At 32.8% G+C, this 18059-nt stretch overlaps 1 protein-coding gene across 6 annotated transcripts in view; it reads right to left on the reverse strand.

Annotated features, from left to right (window-relative positions):
- Nucleotides 1–11631: 11631 nt before the first annotated feature.
- The window catches only part of LOC129238630 (dynamin), a 75328-nt gene continuing 68900 nt past the window's right edge, over nt 11632–18059 (reverse strand). For all 6 annotated transcript variants that reach the window (XM_054873718.1, XM_054873719.1, XM_054873722.1 and 3 more), the window contains one exon: nt 11632–12081. In XM_054873718.1, coding sequence (XP_054729693.1) covers nt 12000–12081 — 82 coding nt within the window. In that variant the 3' untranslated portion in view covers nt 11632–11999. The remainder of the gene's footprint in view (nt 12082–18059) is intronic.

The raw sequence follows: 18059 nt of genomic DNA on the forward strand, positions 1-18059 counted from the left end.
TTTTGTGACAACCTTTTTTACCTTTCATAGAGGTTTTAATATTTTTAAGTACGAAAGCATATTCAATTCGCTTTTATAGCGACTATCAATGCAACTAAACCTTTTTTATTTATCTTTTTTTACAAAAACAGAACTTTACTCATCTTGTGTAGTGGTTAGCACTATTTTTGAGTAAAGAAAAGCTATCCACTTGACTCTCATAGTCTCCACAAATACAACTGCAACCGTTGTTGTCTAAGAAAAAACCCTACTTATTCACCTCTCATAGAGGTTATAATATTTTTAAGTTTTAAGTAAGTATTCAATTTACTTTTATAATGTCTGCAGATGCAAATATAGACATTCCTTTTTATGATAATTAGAAAACTTAATGCACTAATTAAAGAAAACGTCATTTATTCAAAATGGAGGACAACCCCAGCATGCCGAAATACTTTGTTGTTGCATAGAATACATAAATACTGTAGTTACTTCATCCCGGTAGCACTAAAAAAAGTAGAGAGCGAGAAATATTAAGTGAAAAAAGCCGCTCACAAACTGTAGTAGTGTTGAAAGGTATTCAAAGCGGTTTTTGTTGCAGCAGCAAAAACATTCTCCATATATGTAGAGGAAATGCTGCTGGAGTGACAGTCCTTGGGCGGTTTGTTCCGCTAACGTACAGCCGACTGTCGTAGGAATGTATTCAAAATAGTCTTCGATATTTGTTTAAGTAATATAGGGCGCCCCCAATATGTCTATATTCGCTAGTAAAGGGTAATTAATTTTGAGGTATCGGATTTTAGATTGAAATAACACAACGAAAATTCCAAGCTTTTTATTCTTGTGTAAAATAATTCATGACATTTTTTAAAGATAATCCCTTTCAAATGTTGACCGCAACTGCGCCGTAATTCGGCCAACCGTAAACACCACTTTTGAATGACTCGCTGGAGGACCTTGGTCGGTATCTCGTGAATAACTTTAGTAATGTTGGCTTCCAATACCTCAATTGAAACTGGTTTAACCACAAAGCTTAAAGCACATTTAGACTTTACATACCTCCACACATAAAAGTCCAAAGCTGTGATATCACATGATCTTGGTGGCCAATACAGTGGTCCCAGGCGAGATTTTTTCTATTGTTTTCAATAGATGTGCTGTTCTTGAACGGCTTCGAGTTGCTCTTTTCAACCAAAATACGAAAAAATTGCTTTTTGACGTAACCGCTGAGCCAAAAATGGGCCTCAACGCTGAACGGTTATGTACACCATAAGTTGGCCTGAGCGCGCGATGAACACTTTTCACAGAGAGTCTATTTACAGAGTTACGACTTAATACAATTGCACGATTTATAAACGTTGCTGAGATGTAAGTCATTCTATAATGAAATGTCAATGAATACTGAAAAAATTATGTATTTAGTTCGACAGTAGCCACGCGTGACCTTTCAAAAAAACCCCGATTGGGAAAAAGTACCTCCAATCTGATCGTCCGTTATTACTGCTCGCAGTTTGTAGCCTCCCGTTTTTGATTTGCCTTGATTGTAGTTTTATTTTCATTCAGCTCATGGGTTTTCTTTCTCATTATTTCAACTTGTGAGATTAAAAAGTACTACGGCATTTGTAGGCTCGCATGCATTTTCTTGAGTCCGTGATTGAAAATCGAATGCTCACAAATCTCGCTCATTTCCCTATTTTCTTTGCTATTGCAGCCGCCGTAGTCGAATGGGTTTATGCTCTCGGGTTCGAAATCCAGTGAGAGAAATAGTTTTTTCTACTAGCGTTCGCCCGTCGGCAGGCGCTGGAAAACTTCAGAGTATATTTCTGCCATGAAAAAGCTCCTCATAAAGAACTATCTGCCATTCGACCTCCAAACTATGAAGAAACATACATTTTGTGAAAAATAATCACGAAGTACACCACAAATTGGAGGGGGCGCTCGGCCAAATATCCAACAAGGAGTATTGTTTCAGAAAAATTCAGTTTTAAAACGGAGATAATTCTTTCGACCTTTAAATAAATATGATAGTTGAAAAGTTGCGAGAGCAAGTGAGTGAGTGATGAGCGAAAATAAATGAGTGCAGTTTCTTGTTTTGGCCCAACAACGAATTTTACGATACGCTTTTCAAAAACTGAAAATGCAAAAGAGTTGCAGAAACTGAAATACTGCGTCCAAAATATTTAGTTTCTGTGCTAAATCATGTTAATCAGGTTTAAGTATTTTTTGACTGCTTGCAAAAAACAGTTTTGTCACTTGAAGCTTTGCTGGCATATGTTTGTAAGCTCCTTCGTACTTCCACAGAAAATCGAACGAACGTAACTTTAAACATTTACTATTACGTATATGAACTTACAATACATACATACATAAGAATACATATATTTATGCGCTGTAAACATACATACAATCTATAACGACTATTCATCGCACCACATATACCTGTGTGATACTTCCAAGCTCAACATACTTGTACACCTCTACATACTTACTTTAAAAATAATTTATAATAAAACTCAAAAAAAGAACAAAAATGAGATAGCAAAAAGGGGCGTAAGTAGTTAAGCTTTTTTTCGAATAGTTAAATTTATCAAAATGCAATAAAAGGAATGCAGTTACAATGATGGCTAAAGCAAAAATGTACGAATGTTTGAGATGCAATACAGTATTTTACAATTTACATATAAATAACGAGAAATGGAATAACGAACGTTCAACATAAAATAACGAGAAACAATTTCAATTCTTTATATAAATATATATATATATATAGTTAAATTCAAGAAATTTAGATAATAAGTATGAGAATTATAAAATATACATACATAAATCTATGACAAAATAAAATTTAAAACTTAAAACAAATGGCATACACGCACATCCACAATACTCCACTCGGTCTGCCCCAATAGTATCAACGTAGGCACACACACACTTCTAATAGCTGTTTACATGGGTGCTCTCACAAAACCAACCAACCAACAACCAACCAGCCAAGGCGAACGACAACAGCCGACAAACGACACCGACAATTTGTCTTATTTGCAATAAAACAACAATTGCGAAGTAAACAACGAGGATCACTAGACAAATTGCAGTGTTGCTCCCATGCCGATAGTCTATGGCGTGTGCGTGTGGAGCGTTGGTGTGAGGTGGACGAAAAGTGGCGTATGTGTGGCGTGTATGCTGTGATTTTTCATGTATTTTAGGTGTAAGAAAGAAAAAGAAGAAAATTAATTGTTTATTGCTTGTTATAAAAAGAAAAAAATCTACTTATTTAAAAAATACAAAATATAGTAAATAGCGGTATTAGAATCAAAATAAACGAACAATTGTGAGGATCACGAAAACACATGCGTGTTGTGTACGTAGTATATTTACATACATATACATATTTACTGTAGAATTTAATAAATGCAATTCACATACATACATAAAATATATAATTCAAAATTAGTTATTAAATTAATAAATAATAAACATGAAATCCATTTACACGCTTGTATGTATGTAAGCACAGGCAACAACAAAAACACAATGAAAAAAAGAAGTCTACAACATTGTTTATGAATGCAAACATTTATAAACAACATATAATTATACTCATACACATGCATTTAATTAATTATGGCAACAAATATCAATATTCGCTAACGAACGTATGACAATTTGCAATAAAAGTTAATGTTAAAATAGCATATGTATGTATCAATTGGCAGCACGCGAAAAGCACTGCGGGGAAATGTGACAGTCGCCGAAGAGTCCGGAAATGCGCACTATACTGGATATTTGAAGTACATACAAGTATAGGAAATGGCCGTCGGTTAACAGGCGCGCGCTCGCTTGGCATTCGTATAGGGCAGACATACATATTTTAACGAAATAATCATTATAAGAACAAAAACAATCGCTTAAACATTGAGGGAAAGTATGCATAGGTATATTTCAAATAGCAGATTGCATACAATGGCAAATAATGCAACAATAAGAGAACAACCCAAAATCGCAACAATGACAACAACTAAAATAAAACAAAAACAAAAAGAGACAAACAACAAGAACGATTAACATACTCGTACATAATTCTGTCAATTTTTTTCTTATTAACGCGGCAAGCAGCGTTAGTTTTTATAGCGTAAGCAAATTTTATATGTGCATTCAAAAATATATAATAAATTAAATTAAAAGAAATTAGATGTAGTGCGCGCATGAAAATCGGCGAAATGCGCACACACAAACATATATATAAATTAAAAACAAAAACAAAATACATGAGTGTAATTGGTAGGTGAAAATTACGTATAACAAAATGAAAAACTGATAAAAAAAGTAGCTGGAATGCTGGAGGCACTAACAAACATGATTTTGCAAATTTCATTAAAGCAAAGAGGGGAAGCGCACACAGGCAGGTTTACTGAGAGCAAATATTTGTATGTAGCAAAAAATGTATAAGAACTTATAACTCCGAACGTTATTCAAATATTTATATTTAATATAGATATAAACATATACATATATAGAAAACTTTAACACTTGAACTTCTATAGTAATGTTAAGTAAAATATAAAACGGATAAAGAGTTTTCGCTTAAAATCGATTAACCTAATTTCAGTGAATGTGGTCATGGCGAGGTAAAGAGGTAGTTTTTCTTAAAAAAATATATATATAAAAAAGTAATCGGCCCAAATATGGTAAGTGCTTTGAAGCAAGCGTCTGGAAGAAAAATTTTGCGAAATATTTAAGAAAAATTACGCTAATTACACCTACATATAACAAAAATGATATTATATATGCAAAACTATACATAAAAATAAATAAATGTAGAAAAATACATTCAAAAGACGTAGTATTTAACTTAGTAAAAAAAATATTACATATGTACCCGTATTATTAATTAATAAAAAATGGTTAAATATATAGTGATACACACACAATTAAACTCACATTTGCATACATAAATGTCAACCCGGTCAACGTGATGGCATGTAAATGAATGCAAAATAATGAGCATAATGGAATGTATTTATATTTATTCCAACAAAAATGTTTTAATTAAACGTTAATTGGTAAAAGAAAGAAAGTTATAAAAATTAAAGAAAGAAATAATTAACACTTACTACAAATTAATTAAAAATCATTTAACATATAAACTTACGAGAATTCATAAAATAGCTTTGCATATAAGTCAATACATCAATTCATTAAAAAGAGTATGGTCTACAAACGCATTATTGAATTCATTTATTGATTGCTAATACAAAACTATTAATCACTTGAAAACACAATATATGTATGTGAATTATATACTACAACATTTACTAGCAAACTTATTACAAAATATTTAAATAAATATTTGTTGAAAATTGTATATTTATGAGTTTACAACACTCTTGTTACTTCTGCTGTCGAACAACTTATAATTAAAAACTTATTGTTATGCGACATAATTTAAATTATTTTCAAATAATACGTATGTATATTCTAAAAAAAAATAAAAAATAATTGTTTAAGCCGTTTGTGCAATAAGATAAGCACACCGAAGCAATTAATGGTCTAACTAATATACAAAAAATAAAAATTAAAAAAATTAATGAAAAAAAACAATATTACAAACGTAAACATGCATATTACTCAAGTGTCATAAGTAAATTATATATGCATGTAAGTTATGTAGTACCGTGCAATGTAAACCCGGATAGTGGAAAAAACCAATGAGATCCATGCACTGTGAATGGTAGATACAGATAAATAAAAAAATAAAAAACTTAGAAAACCAACAAATCTTGCACTTTAATTATTTATTAAAGAACGCCATCTTAGGGCACCTTTCTGGTCTAGAGACGTGAAAATTGAAGGCGTTGAAAATTGAAGAAAAACAATCCGTATAAATTGAAAATCGTTTTATTCATTAGATCAATTCTTTATTTACAAAAAAAAAATTTTTTCAATGACAATAATAAAAAAATGCCACTGGCGTAACTGATTGGGCTGTTCAGGTACGCCTGAAAAAACAAAAATATCGGTCGATTATTCATAAGGAGATATGTCGCTATGGTGGGTAGCAGATTTACAAAAAAATTTTTTTTCTAGATATTTTATCTGTTTATTGGAAAAACAAAAAAAAAAGGATTTTTTTCACGTTCTCGCTCTTAAAAAAAATAGAAAAATTGATTGTAAAATTATAATTCTGCTACCCACGAGAGCCACAAGTCTACTCAATAACATATTATATTAAAAATTCAAATCAATCGGTTCAGCACTTCTTGAGAAAAAACCAACGCCAATTCGGAAAAAATAGTTTCGAGAAAAACACGGTTAACGCGCTTATACCTGGGCGTCGTACTCCAAACCGGTCTCGTTTTAAAGGGCTGTAACGTCTAAACTACAACGAATTTCAATATAAAAATTTGCAAGTATATTTTTGAAAGTATAAACTATCATAACATGAAAAAAAATCGATTTTTTCGAAATTCTAGACCAGAAAGGTGCATTAACATATCAAATGTGGAATATAGAAAATCTACCGAAATATGCAACTGTTGCAACGTTATGCATTTCTTATAGAACTGCATTAAAAGTGGTCCAAAAAATCATACGGTTGTGTTTATCAGCTATACCTACAGCTATAAATTCTATATGACGAGACGAGTCGCTGATGTACTAGAAAATATTCTTTTATTCATGGTGCATACGGTATTCGAGGGCATGTAAATACAAATTGACGTCCAAACTGAACAAGACTGGCGTCATAAAAATGTTTTTGATGGCGCCATCTTTTTAATGAGTGCGTTGCAAGTACCTCCCTAGCTGACTTCCAGTGAAAGCTTGGTAACATTCGGTTCAATGGAAGCGAAGTTATCGCATCTAAAGTGTCAGTAAGGGGGCGTCCATAAATTACGTGAGATTTTTAAGGGGGGAGGGGGTCGAGTCAAATCTCATCTAATCTTACGTTGGAGAGAGGGGGCGGTCTCGGCAAATATCACGCAATTTCTTTTCTGATTGAAACAAAAAAAATTTTACTATTTTGGTCCATTATCCAGATTGTACATGCTTAAGATTTAATCTTAAGCGTAATCGTAGTATGATTAAGATCATTCACTAATTCATTCGAAAGAAAATAATTTCATTCATACTTCGACGTTATACATTACTACTGTCAAACTACCATATTTGTTTTATACCAAATAGCTCAATTTAATCTGTATTTACGGTACAGTGTAGCCCGTCGTTTGTTTTCGCGCCACTATCAGCCGAACGCGCGACTCGATGAACAAGAGCGTACGAGCTGAGTGGCAGCGACACACGGACAGAGAGGGCCAATATTTACTCCAGGTACATTGCAGTTGATTCATATCAAATTTTTATGCGTACCTATTTTATTTTTTTTTTTTAGTTTTTTAACTAGCGCAAATGTCAAAAAATTTTTATTAAGAGTTACAAAGGGAAATTGTTTTTCATTTTTTTTTTAGGTTGTGAAATGCGATGAACAGAACTGCTGCAGCCCACGCCGGAGTGATCCGCATATGATTCTTCACGACCGTTTTCTGCCACCTCCATACCCTATCACTTAGGTTGATTGACGTTTGATAATTCCGGACTTTAAAGAGCATGACGGAAAGTCATTTGCTCCATTTCTAATACGCCTACCGATTTAACTGCTGAATGCCTTATCAGCACGCCTTATGATCTCTATTGCCCAAGTATACGTGATGATTTAGAGAAAATATGCTGCAGTACATGCGGTATTTACTTCGCATCTATCACAAGAGCTGCAGAGCACAAGCGAGCAGCTCACATTGCACCAGCTAAGCAAGAGCGTATGTACCGCAAAGTGCGACCCTCACGGATTGTCGCAAGACGAGCTAATGAGTTACTGTGCGCAAGCGTCAACGGCTTAGAGTGGCTAGATCAGAACGAAGTTGAAGGAGCAGATGATTTTACTGAGAATCATATGGACATGTTGGTCCTAATAGTCTCTCTTGAAACCGCGCATGATTCTCCATGGACTGAATTAGAGTAGATATTCTTTTTTTAATCGCAGTAGTTACGATTTAAGTCTTCTACTCGTATTGTTAAATTTTTATTACACTTATAACTCTCAGCAATATTGATTACTAGTCTTAACCAATTGTAAATAAAAGCACGAAGCAATTTTTTTTTTCTTTTCACAACAACAATCTAACGCGTTTACATAAGAAACCCACATTTTGAAAAATCTCACGTGAGATTGGGGGATGGAGGAGGGGGTTGAATAAAATCTCACGACATCTCATCAGGGGGGGAGGGAGGCACAGAAAATTGAAAAAAACACCTCACGTAATTTATGGACGCCCCCTAAGTTTGTCTCATGGGTACAAAAATGAGTTTCGAACAAAGAGCTAATATCAAATTTTGTTTTAAAATCGTTAAAACGTTTACCGACACATTTGAATTGATGGAAAAAGTTGATGGCGATGATTGTCTATCTCGTGCCAGAGTTCATGAGTGGCTTACACGTTTCAGAGATGGTTGTGAGGATATAAATGACAAAATCAGTAATCACCGAAAACTCCATCGAAAATGTTCGTAAACTTATCAAAAAATGAACCGAAATCATCGTTGAAATTTATGGAATCGTAGTTGAATATCTCCAAAACATCGATTTATCGTATTTTAACTGATCATTTGCGCTGCGCTTACGAAAGGTTTGTGCGCGTTTCATTCCGCACAAGTTAATTGAGAACCAAAAATTGCTCAGAATTCAACATTCGAAAGACCTCATTAAAGAGGCGAAAAAAGACGAGAACTTCCTTTGCGACATTGTAACTGGTGATGAAACGAGGTGTTTCCCACATGAACTTAAAACTAAGCGTAAAAGTGCCGTATGGAATGCTCCAGACGAGCCACCACCAAAAAAATCGCTTTTGGAAAGTTCAAAAATCAAGTCGATGCTCATTTGTTTGTACGATTCCAAGGGAATGGCCCACAAGGAGTTCGTGCCAACGGGCCAAACCGTCAATGCGTCTCTGCGTTTTGAAGCGTTTATTGCATCGCATTCGTCGAATTCGCCCTGAATACCGCAAAGGAGGAAGCTGACGCTTATTGCATGATAATGCACCATCTCATCGATCCACTTTTGTGACTGATTTTTTAACTCGAAATCGCGTTTTAACCATCAATCACTCACCGTATTCGCCTGATATGGCTCCCTGTGACTTCTATCTATTCGGAAAATTGCATTTGGCCATGAAAGGAAAACGTTTTGCATCTATAGAGGCCATCCAAAAGGCTTGTACCGATTTCCTGAAGGACATTCCGGTCAATGACCTGAAACCCTCTTTCGAAAAGCTTTTAGATCGCGTTCAACAGTGTATCGAGGTCAGAAGGGACTATTTTGAATAAATAAACTCGAAGTTGTTAGCTCCTGTCGTTTCTATTTTAGCTCAGTCTTGTTTATTTTGGACTTCACCTTGTATGTGGCTATAATTTCTCGAAACCATGAAAGACAACAACTTAACTCAAGAAATGAAGAGACCTTATTGTCGCCAGAAGTCAATTTATCTCGGGACAACGCGAGAACAAAGAGTTACCGATCAAAACGCCTTCTAAACAATTGCCCAAAAAAGGACTTCCGTCGATTGGTGTAAAAAAATGTGAAAGAAATTCAGCCGCGGTGACTTAAAGCACAGCCATGACATCCCAACAGGTGATGAAAGTTGGATCTATGCATATGAACCGGAAATAAAGCAGCAATCGAAAGTATGGATGTGCCAAGACGATCTTAATCCAACAAAAGTTGTTCGCAGTAGAAGCAACTTTAAGCAAATGGTCGTCTGTTCTTTCACATAAACTGGAAAATGCGGTCGTTCCGCAACTGTACCTCCAGAGAAACTTAAAACAGTCGTTTCTGAGTGGCACACAACCATTTGTTTGCCAGAAGTTTTTGGAAAATCAAGGGAAACTAACTGCCGAAGACAAATCATTCTTTACCAAGACAATGCGAGCTCTCACGTATCGGCTCACACAAGAGAATTTTTGAGTACCTAAAAGATTGAACTAATGGATCATCCGCCTTACAGCTGGGATTTAGCACCTAACAACTTAGTTTTGCTCCCGAACATCAAAAATAAAATTTGAAGTCTACATTTTTCAACGCCTGAAGAAGCTGTTGAAGTCTTTAAACGGCTCGCTTTGGAGGTATAAACTTCTGAGTGGCAAACGTGCTTTGACAGTTGGTTCAAGCAAATGCAGGAGTGCATTTTGAAAAAACAATAAAGCCATTCTCATCATTTTCCTTTGCTTTCATTATTGGACAATAAATATTAAAGGCATCCCTCGTATATATGTATATATAATATAATCGTTGTGCTCTTTAAGCGCTGCTCTTTAATTCGACACCCGAACCAATAAAATCAGTGCAGATTTGCGGAAGCTATGTGTATACAAACATTTGTAACTGAGATTTGTGTCTGCAACATGTTGCAAGGAATATTTTCGCCGGGAATCTGCTGGACATTTCATGGAATGGCACATCCCGGCTACATAAGTGACTTTTATTGGCTGATTATGACGTCAGCTGCTGCCTACATTTAGGTGCATGTCGCAAAAAATGTTGCAGGGTGTAGCGAACGAAAATAATTCTACACGCATCTTAGGAAAGTAAAAAAGAGAGAAGGTTACTTACCTCAATTTAAATACAGTAGTAAAAAAAAAACGGTTACTCACCTGAATTTAAATACAGAAGTAAAAAAAGTTCGGTTACAAATTTTTTCATTAATTTATTTAAATTTAAATATTTTTTATATTTATTTTTATTAAATATACACAACTTAGCATGACTGTGAAGGTTACAATACTTATTTAACTATACATTTATATTTTAATTGCTTACACTAATTGAAGCATTTATAAAACAGAAGTAAAGTAGAATATTTTTTTAATAAAAAAATACTTAAACACGCTTTGCCCGCAACACGCTTCGTCCGCTAACAATTGCACGTAGATTTTTATTTGTGGCAATTTATTTATTTACAAAAGCAGAGGGCAACTACATATAAGTGGACTATTGGCAAAACAGCTTATCTGACTTTAGCAGGTTGTGGTTTTAGTTCAAGAAATCTTGATCGTTCACAATTTTTTTTTTTTCAATATTCATTACGAAGTATTTCTAAATTAAGGCTAAGTTTAAATAAATTGGAATAGAATCCAGCAATTTAGTGCTTGACAGGTGAAATGGACTAACTCGCTAAAAGTTGTTTTGTCAAAAGTCTACATACTTTGCTTGTGGGAAAAAAGTGGACGGTAAAAGAGCTATAGAACTTAGAAAATCATTTACATTTCTTTTAAACAAATTTAAAAAGTGTTTCTCTTTAGTGCGCATTAATATTATTTACATTTGCAATAAAATTTATTTTACAATTTTTTTAATACACATTTTAATACAGTTTTCGATTTTGTAAATTTGTGTCAAGCAAATCAAGCGCTAGATTGGGATTTAAGATAATAAAAGTACTGTACTGTACTGTGCGGAAAAGTACTGTAAGGGGAAAAATTTCTATGCAAAACGATGCAGTTGACACAGTTTATTTCAAAACTAAACAAATTACAGGGAAAAAATTTTATTTTTCACTAACTAAACACTGATTAAGAAGCAACAAAATTCATTTATTCATTTCAATTCCAATTTCAAGTAAAATTTTAATCACCACTACAATATTGCGCCCACTCTTTATTGTTCACACTGTAATTCGGCCATAAGTTACAAATCGCGCGCATACAAAATATATACATACATGTATATTTAAAGAAAAAAATCGTTTATATTTTTTGTAATTTTAAATTTCGTTTCTTTTTTCTTTAACTAAACACTAAGTTTAATCAGGCGTATGTCATTCTTATCAATTTAATAGTATTTTGTTTTCTTTCCTTGTTTGTTAGTAATTTAAGTCTAAAATTGTTGAATACGAACACCAACAAAAGCGGTGGAATCCTCTCGCGACACGAGTACATCTAAATGGCACAGCCGCCATTGTATACACCTTCTCTTAGTATGGGCGACCGTTTGTAGTGTTGCCATAGTATGAAGGCCGTTCCGGCAGTTTGGGTGGGGCATTCGGCACGGGACGGCTGTAAGGAGTAAAGTAAAAAAAAATAGGAGAGGGGAAAAATATGAATTAATTAAATGTCAGCAAAATAAACGATGGAATGAAGAGAGCCGTAAATATACGAGTAAGAATTAGTTAGTTATAAAGCTGCTGTATGACAAAATATCCAATAATTTTACAACTATTTTACATGTAACCGTTCAATATAGGTTTAAGCAAAAACTCACCTTCTCAGTTGGACAATATTATACTTGTACAGTGATTGTATTGAAGGCGTGAAATGTTAGCTAAATAGAAAAAACCAGCACCAAGTGAGGAAAAGTTTTCTAGATACTATAGAGGCAAACAGCAGATAACTTTGAATATTTTTTTTTTTAATTGCATTTACTTTAACGGTTTGTATTAGACAAGTGCAAAAGTGAAGTGATGCCTATTTCCAAATGTTGAAATGCATGAAAATGTACAGATGCCGCTTTTATGATTTATGTTTCATGCCAATCGAATTCTTAGTAGTGACTGGTACATTATTTAGGGTGAATTAGTAGTAGCGAGTCACAGGTTGCACACGAATTACGAATTGTTTCATTGATTTTCAATGAAAAGTGGAAAAACTAAGAGCGCTACTTAGAACGAATTGTATTCGTACGATTTACAACTCCAATGATTTGGTATTTAGTTAAAACGAAGTAAAACTGCAGTTGTCGTAGATATAACGTCATAGCCGTAACCGTAACCATAGCCGCAACATTACAGCGTTTGTCGATTAGTCATACCATAACCATTTTTTTTTTGTAAATACATATGTATGTGTTTTCCTTTGGTTTTGCTTATTTTACTAGCCACAATGTAAATAATGCGCCGAATATTGTGCGGGAGCGAGGATGGAAAGGATAAGTTTGGGTTTGAGGAGTGAGTTTGAAAATCTTTTTGGGATTGAAAATTACTAGAAAGAGGGGAAAATAGGTCAATTTGGAAAAGTGCGTGTACCGTGCTTCACGTGGGATTCGAACTCACAACCTCTGTTTACGGTTACAGGGAAAAACTAAAATTCAATAGATAAATACGGCCACGGTTTGGAGTTATGTTGCGGCACCTATAGGGTGGGCCATGTAAAATTTGCTTTTTGAATCGGCTATAAAAAAAAAACTGATCAATATTTTTTAAACTTTTTTTTTTATTTTGAAGATTGAACATTGTCATTTATGAATGAAAAATAATATCGTTCAAATGACTGCCACGACTGGCTTTACAGTAGGCCATTCGATCAACAAAATTTTTGAGCACATTTTCGATTGTTTGGGCTCCATTTTCATGAATGGGTACTTCGATTTCGTGTTTTAAAGCATCAATCGTCTCTGGATGGTTCGCACAGCATTTGTCCTCAACAGCTCCCTACAAAAAATAATCCAACGGGCTTAAATCACAGCTCCGAGGCGGCCAATTGATATCGGAATTTCGGCCGATTATTCGGTTTTCAAAAACGGTAGCCAAAAGTTCGAGTGTAACTTTGGCAGTGTGGCAAGTTGCACCGTCCCGTTGAAACCAAATGTCGTCCATGTCATCCTCTTCAATTTTTGGAAACAAAAACTCGTTCAGCATATCACGGTAACGCTCGCCATTTACTGTAACCGAGGCTCCTCGCTCATTTTCGAAAAAAAATGGCCCGATGGTGCCGCCAGACCAAAAACCGCACCAAACAGTCACTCGTTGTGGATGCATTTGCTTCTCTACAGTAACGTGTGGATTTTCTGAGCCCCAAATCTGACAATTTTGCTTATTGACGTAGCCACCGATGTGAAAATCAGAAAAGAAGAAGAAGACTCACCACTTTGGAAGTAGGTTTTCAATATTTCCCAATTTTGTTCAAGCTCATAGCGCCCCATTTCGTAAATGTCAAACCTTTAAGTAAATTATGAACACATTTGACATGTCATTTGTGTTACCATTCTCAAAAAAATGGTTCAAAAAGCAAACGCTATATGGCCCACCCTGTATAATCGTTCACAGTGATGCCCATATGGTTATGGGCTCCACTAATCGCAGCTTTAGTGTGGGGTAGTCAGAATTTTTAAAAAATTGGATTTGCATTTTTTGCATTTTCTTATAATATCTTAAAAATATTGTGTGAAAATTTGGAGTGAATCCGACAAATACTTTTCGAGTTATTCAACAATTAACAAAGGGCGCTCCGGAGCAGATAGAAAAACTTTAAATGCGTTTTTCTCAAAACTCAGTTTTTTAAACTGATGATCACTGTGACTTGAAAACCGCTTGATAGATTTCAATAAAATTTATATTGCTTTGAAAAACATAAAAAAACTCGTGCCTGACTGATGAAGGATTTTTTTTTTTAATTTCGATTTTTTACTTTATTTATTTGTTATTAATTTAACAATTAATTGTCGGTTTTTTCTCGAAAATCTGAAAAATATTTTCTGAGGCTGCCAATTTTGAAAAAAAAAAACAACAAAAAAGCTTCGATCAGGCACAAGATGATCTATTAATAAAACTAATATTTCTTATCCGTTTGATTTTAGATGAATCTCCAAGGACTTGTGGTGATCACTGCAAGCGACTTCTGGAGAAACGGGCTCCCCGCAAACAGCGATAACTTTAACAATTATTAATTTTTTTTTTAATTTTGCTAAAGTAAAGTCGAAACATGATGTATTAATGATTTGTTTTTATTTTTGTAAAATAATGCAATTAACTAGCAAGCAAAAAATTATTGAAAATCATCATTTTTTCGGGCCTCTGACTACCCCTAACCTCTTAAAGTGTGCAAAATGCGGCAGATGATCAGAAATCAGAAATGTATATGGTTCCGCGGGGGAAAAAGGCGCCACAAAAATCGATATAGTTAATATCAATTGAGCTGTAATGGGTGTTTTTTAAGAGCTTGGAAACTTAAAATTATAATACCAAACAGAAAAATTGTTGTCATTTTTTTTTATTATAACCTGGTAAATAATTTCATGGCATTTCGTTTTTGAATATGATATCTGGCATATGTTCGCCGCGGCTACGAGTTACGTAGACCGTTCGATCAGTCTAATTTTTGACAACTTTTTCTAATAAATGTGAACAATAATCAGCAAAAGTACAACGCAAACGATGGTTATTTGGCTGTAATTCACGAGCTGTATTTATAGGCACGTAAACCAAGATTCTTACGTAAAATTTTCCACGTAGTCGAAGGGCAAAGACCAACAAGTTGGGAACGTCGACGAATCAACATTTCGGCGTCTTCTTCAACACTTCGCGCTATGAACTGACGAGCAATTTTTTTTTTTTTTTTTTTTTTTTCAAAGTAATTTTCCACAATTTGGAAATTTCGTTTTTCTGGCCTTAAACGATTCATAATTGCTTCAGATGTGGCTTCGAAACAATTACCATTCATTATTATTTATTTCCCAATATTAAAAGACTCGAGTAAAAAAATTACATATGATAAAGTGAAGGCGGCTATTTTTGACTCTTTTGAAGGCTCAGACAAAGCAAATTTTCGATTTTTTGATGGTCCAAATAAACTTTGTGAAAGATCTGAGAAATGTAATAGGTTTAACGGAAAAGCACCACTGAAAAGCCAAATGGGGGACTAAAGATGTTAGCTATATTAGAAGCAAAATACATTTTAGAAATTTCCATTTCGTCGCCCCCGACGAAGCATAGCAGCATTTTCAAGGGCGAGAGGCAGCCCTAGTCTAAGAGATGGGTAAAGAAACCACAAAACCTCCCGCCGTATTCACGCAAAAATGCTTTGCCACTTTATGTACTAACCACTCTCTAGCTACAAGAAAAATTATGAAATTTGTATTTATTTAATATCATATTTATATATTTTATTCATAACATTTGTATGTTTATTTCTCTGTTGGATTTGTATATGCATTACTGGCATATGTTCATACAATTTTCCATGCAAATTTAATTGCCTGTTTTTTTTTTTAATATTTTATTAGTACGTGGGCTTCATAGGAGAAACCCAAAAATTGTACACGCAAAAAATTATGCTAAATTTTAGAGTAAACATATATTTGAAGGTTATGTATTGTGTGCCAGTTAATATTTATTTATTTATATGGTTAATGGGAATTATCGCTACTACAACAAATGGTAGGTGTAGATATGCATTGCACTCAAACTGCAATTGCGTACAGTTACTGTAAATTTGTATGTGTGTATGTACCAAGTACTCAGTGCAAGTACCCATAACCCTGCTGCCAGCCAGATAAACTATGTCTAATTTTCCAATTTTTTTCAAAATTATTTGAAAATGCACTCTCTTTGCCAAGTATGAGCGTTCGCACCTTTAGTTTAGCTGTAAAGCAGATTTAAAATTGCACTGAAAAAATGGCGTTATAATATTTTCATATACATACATATGCAGACTATCCTCAATTAGCTATTACTTTTGGTATCTATTTAATTTGCCTTGCCTATGAGTAATAAAAAAAGCATCATCACATGAATTCATCCACGGTAAACCAGAATTAAGCACTAATTCTCTAATTATAACGATTTGCAATTATGTCATCGATTTCTTTTGTGTAAAGTAGAGGATAAAAGTCAAAGGGAAATAAACGAACACCGGCAAGGTTAAAAGGTTAGCAAAGATATGCTAAAGCGACTACTAATTGAGCCATTAAATGAATTACGACGTTTTTTGCCTTCCTTTCACATACAACTAATTACCAAGGCTGCATTTAATCGGTCTTTGCTGTGTAAAAGGGTAAATTCGTGTTTGAAATCTAATGCGATCAGTATATGTGAACGTAATTTATGCAGAGAACGTTGAGCGAAAGGTGTGTTGAGTGGAAAAGGTGTGTAACTTGGATAATGAATAAACTGGTCACAGGGTTGTAAGTGTGCTTGTGGTATCAAATGCGATAAAGATATAGATAATAGTGGCACCATTGATAGTTAAAAAAATATATATTAAATAAATTAATAAATAAAATGAAAATATATATAAAGAAAATAAAAAAAGAAAGAAAAATTTAAAAAATAAATAAATAAGAAATACAAAAGTAAAAAACATGTAAAACAATGTAAAAAAAAAAAATAAAAAAATAAATAAAAAACATTCAACAAAAAAAAAATAAAAAAAAAAATAAAAAACATTCAACAAAAAAAAAAGAAAAATAAAATAACAAACATTAAACACAAATACAAATAAAATAAAATTGTAGAATAATAAAAATAAAAGAACATTAAAAAAATAAAAAAAAAATAAAACAAAATTTAAAAAAATAAACAAAAAACAATTATAAACAAAATAAACCGTAAAAAAACTAGTTATAAAAAAATAAAAGTAAACAGAAAAAATAAAGGCATGAAAATTTTAATTTAAATAATAAAAATCAGAAATAGAAAAAATAAAAAAAAACAAAAATAAAAATTTTAAATAATAAAAATAAAAGAACATTAAACAAAAGTTAAAATATAAACCAGATTTAATACAAAAAAAAAAAAAAAACAAAAAAAAAAACAAAGAAATAAAAAAATAAAGAAAGAAAAATATAAAAAAAATTAAAAAGTAAAAACACAAATTAAAAAAATAAAAGTACAAAAAAAAATAAAAACATAAAAAAATTAACTTAATTAAAAAAAATTAAAAAATAATAAATAGAAAAAAATTAAAAAAGCAAAAATAAAAATTTAAAATAATAAAAATAAAAGAACATTAACAAAAGTTTAAAATGAAGCCAAAATTAATAAATAAAAAAAAGTTTTAAATAAAAAAATAAATAAAGAAATAAAAAGTAAATAAAAAAATATAAAAATAAATATAAAAAATTAAGGTAAACAAATAAGAACATAAGAAAATTAAAAAATATACTTAAATAATAAAAATTAAAAAATAAGAAATAGAAAAAAAGAAATAGAAAAAAAAATAAATAAAAAATAAAAAACAAAAATAAAATAAAATAAAAAAATGTAAAGCCCACCAATACTCAAAGGCAGTTTAGCAAAACAATAAAACATCAGTACTTTCGA

Source organism: Anastrepha obliqua, chromosome 2 (genome assembly GCF_027943255.1).
Source record: "Anastrepha obliqua isolate idAnaObli1 chromosome 2, idAnaObli1_1.0, whole genome shotgun sequence".
Taxonomy (NCBI): Eukaryota; Metazoa; Arthropoda; class Insecta; order Diptera; family Tephritidae; genus Anastrepha; species Anastrepha obliqua.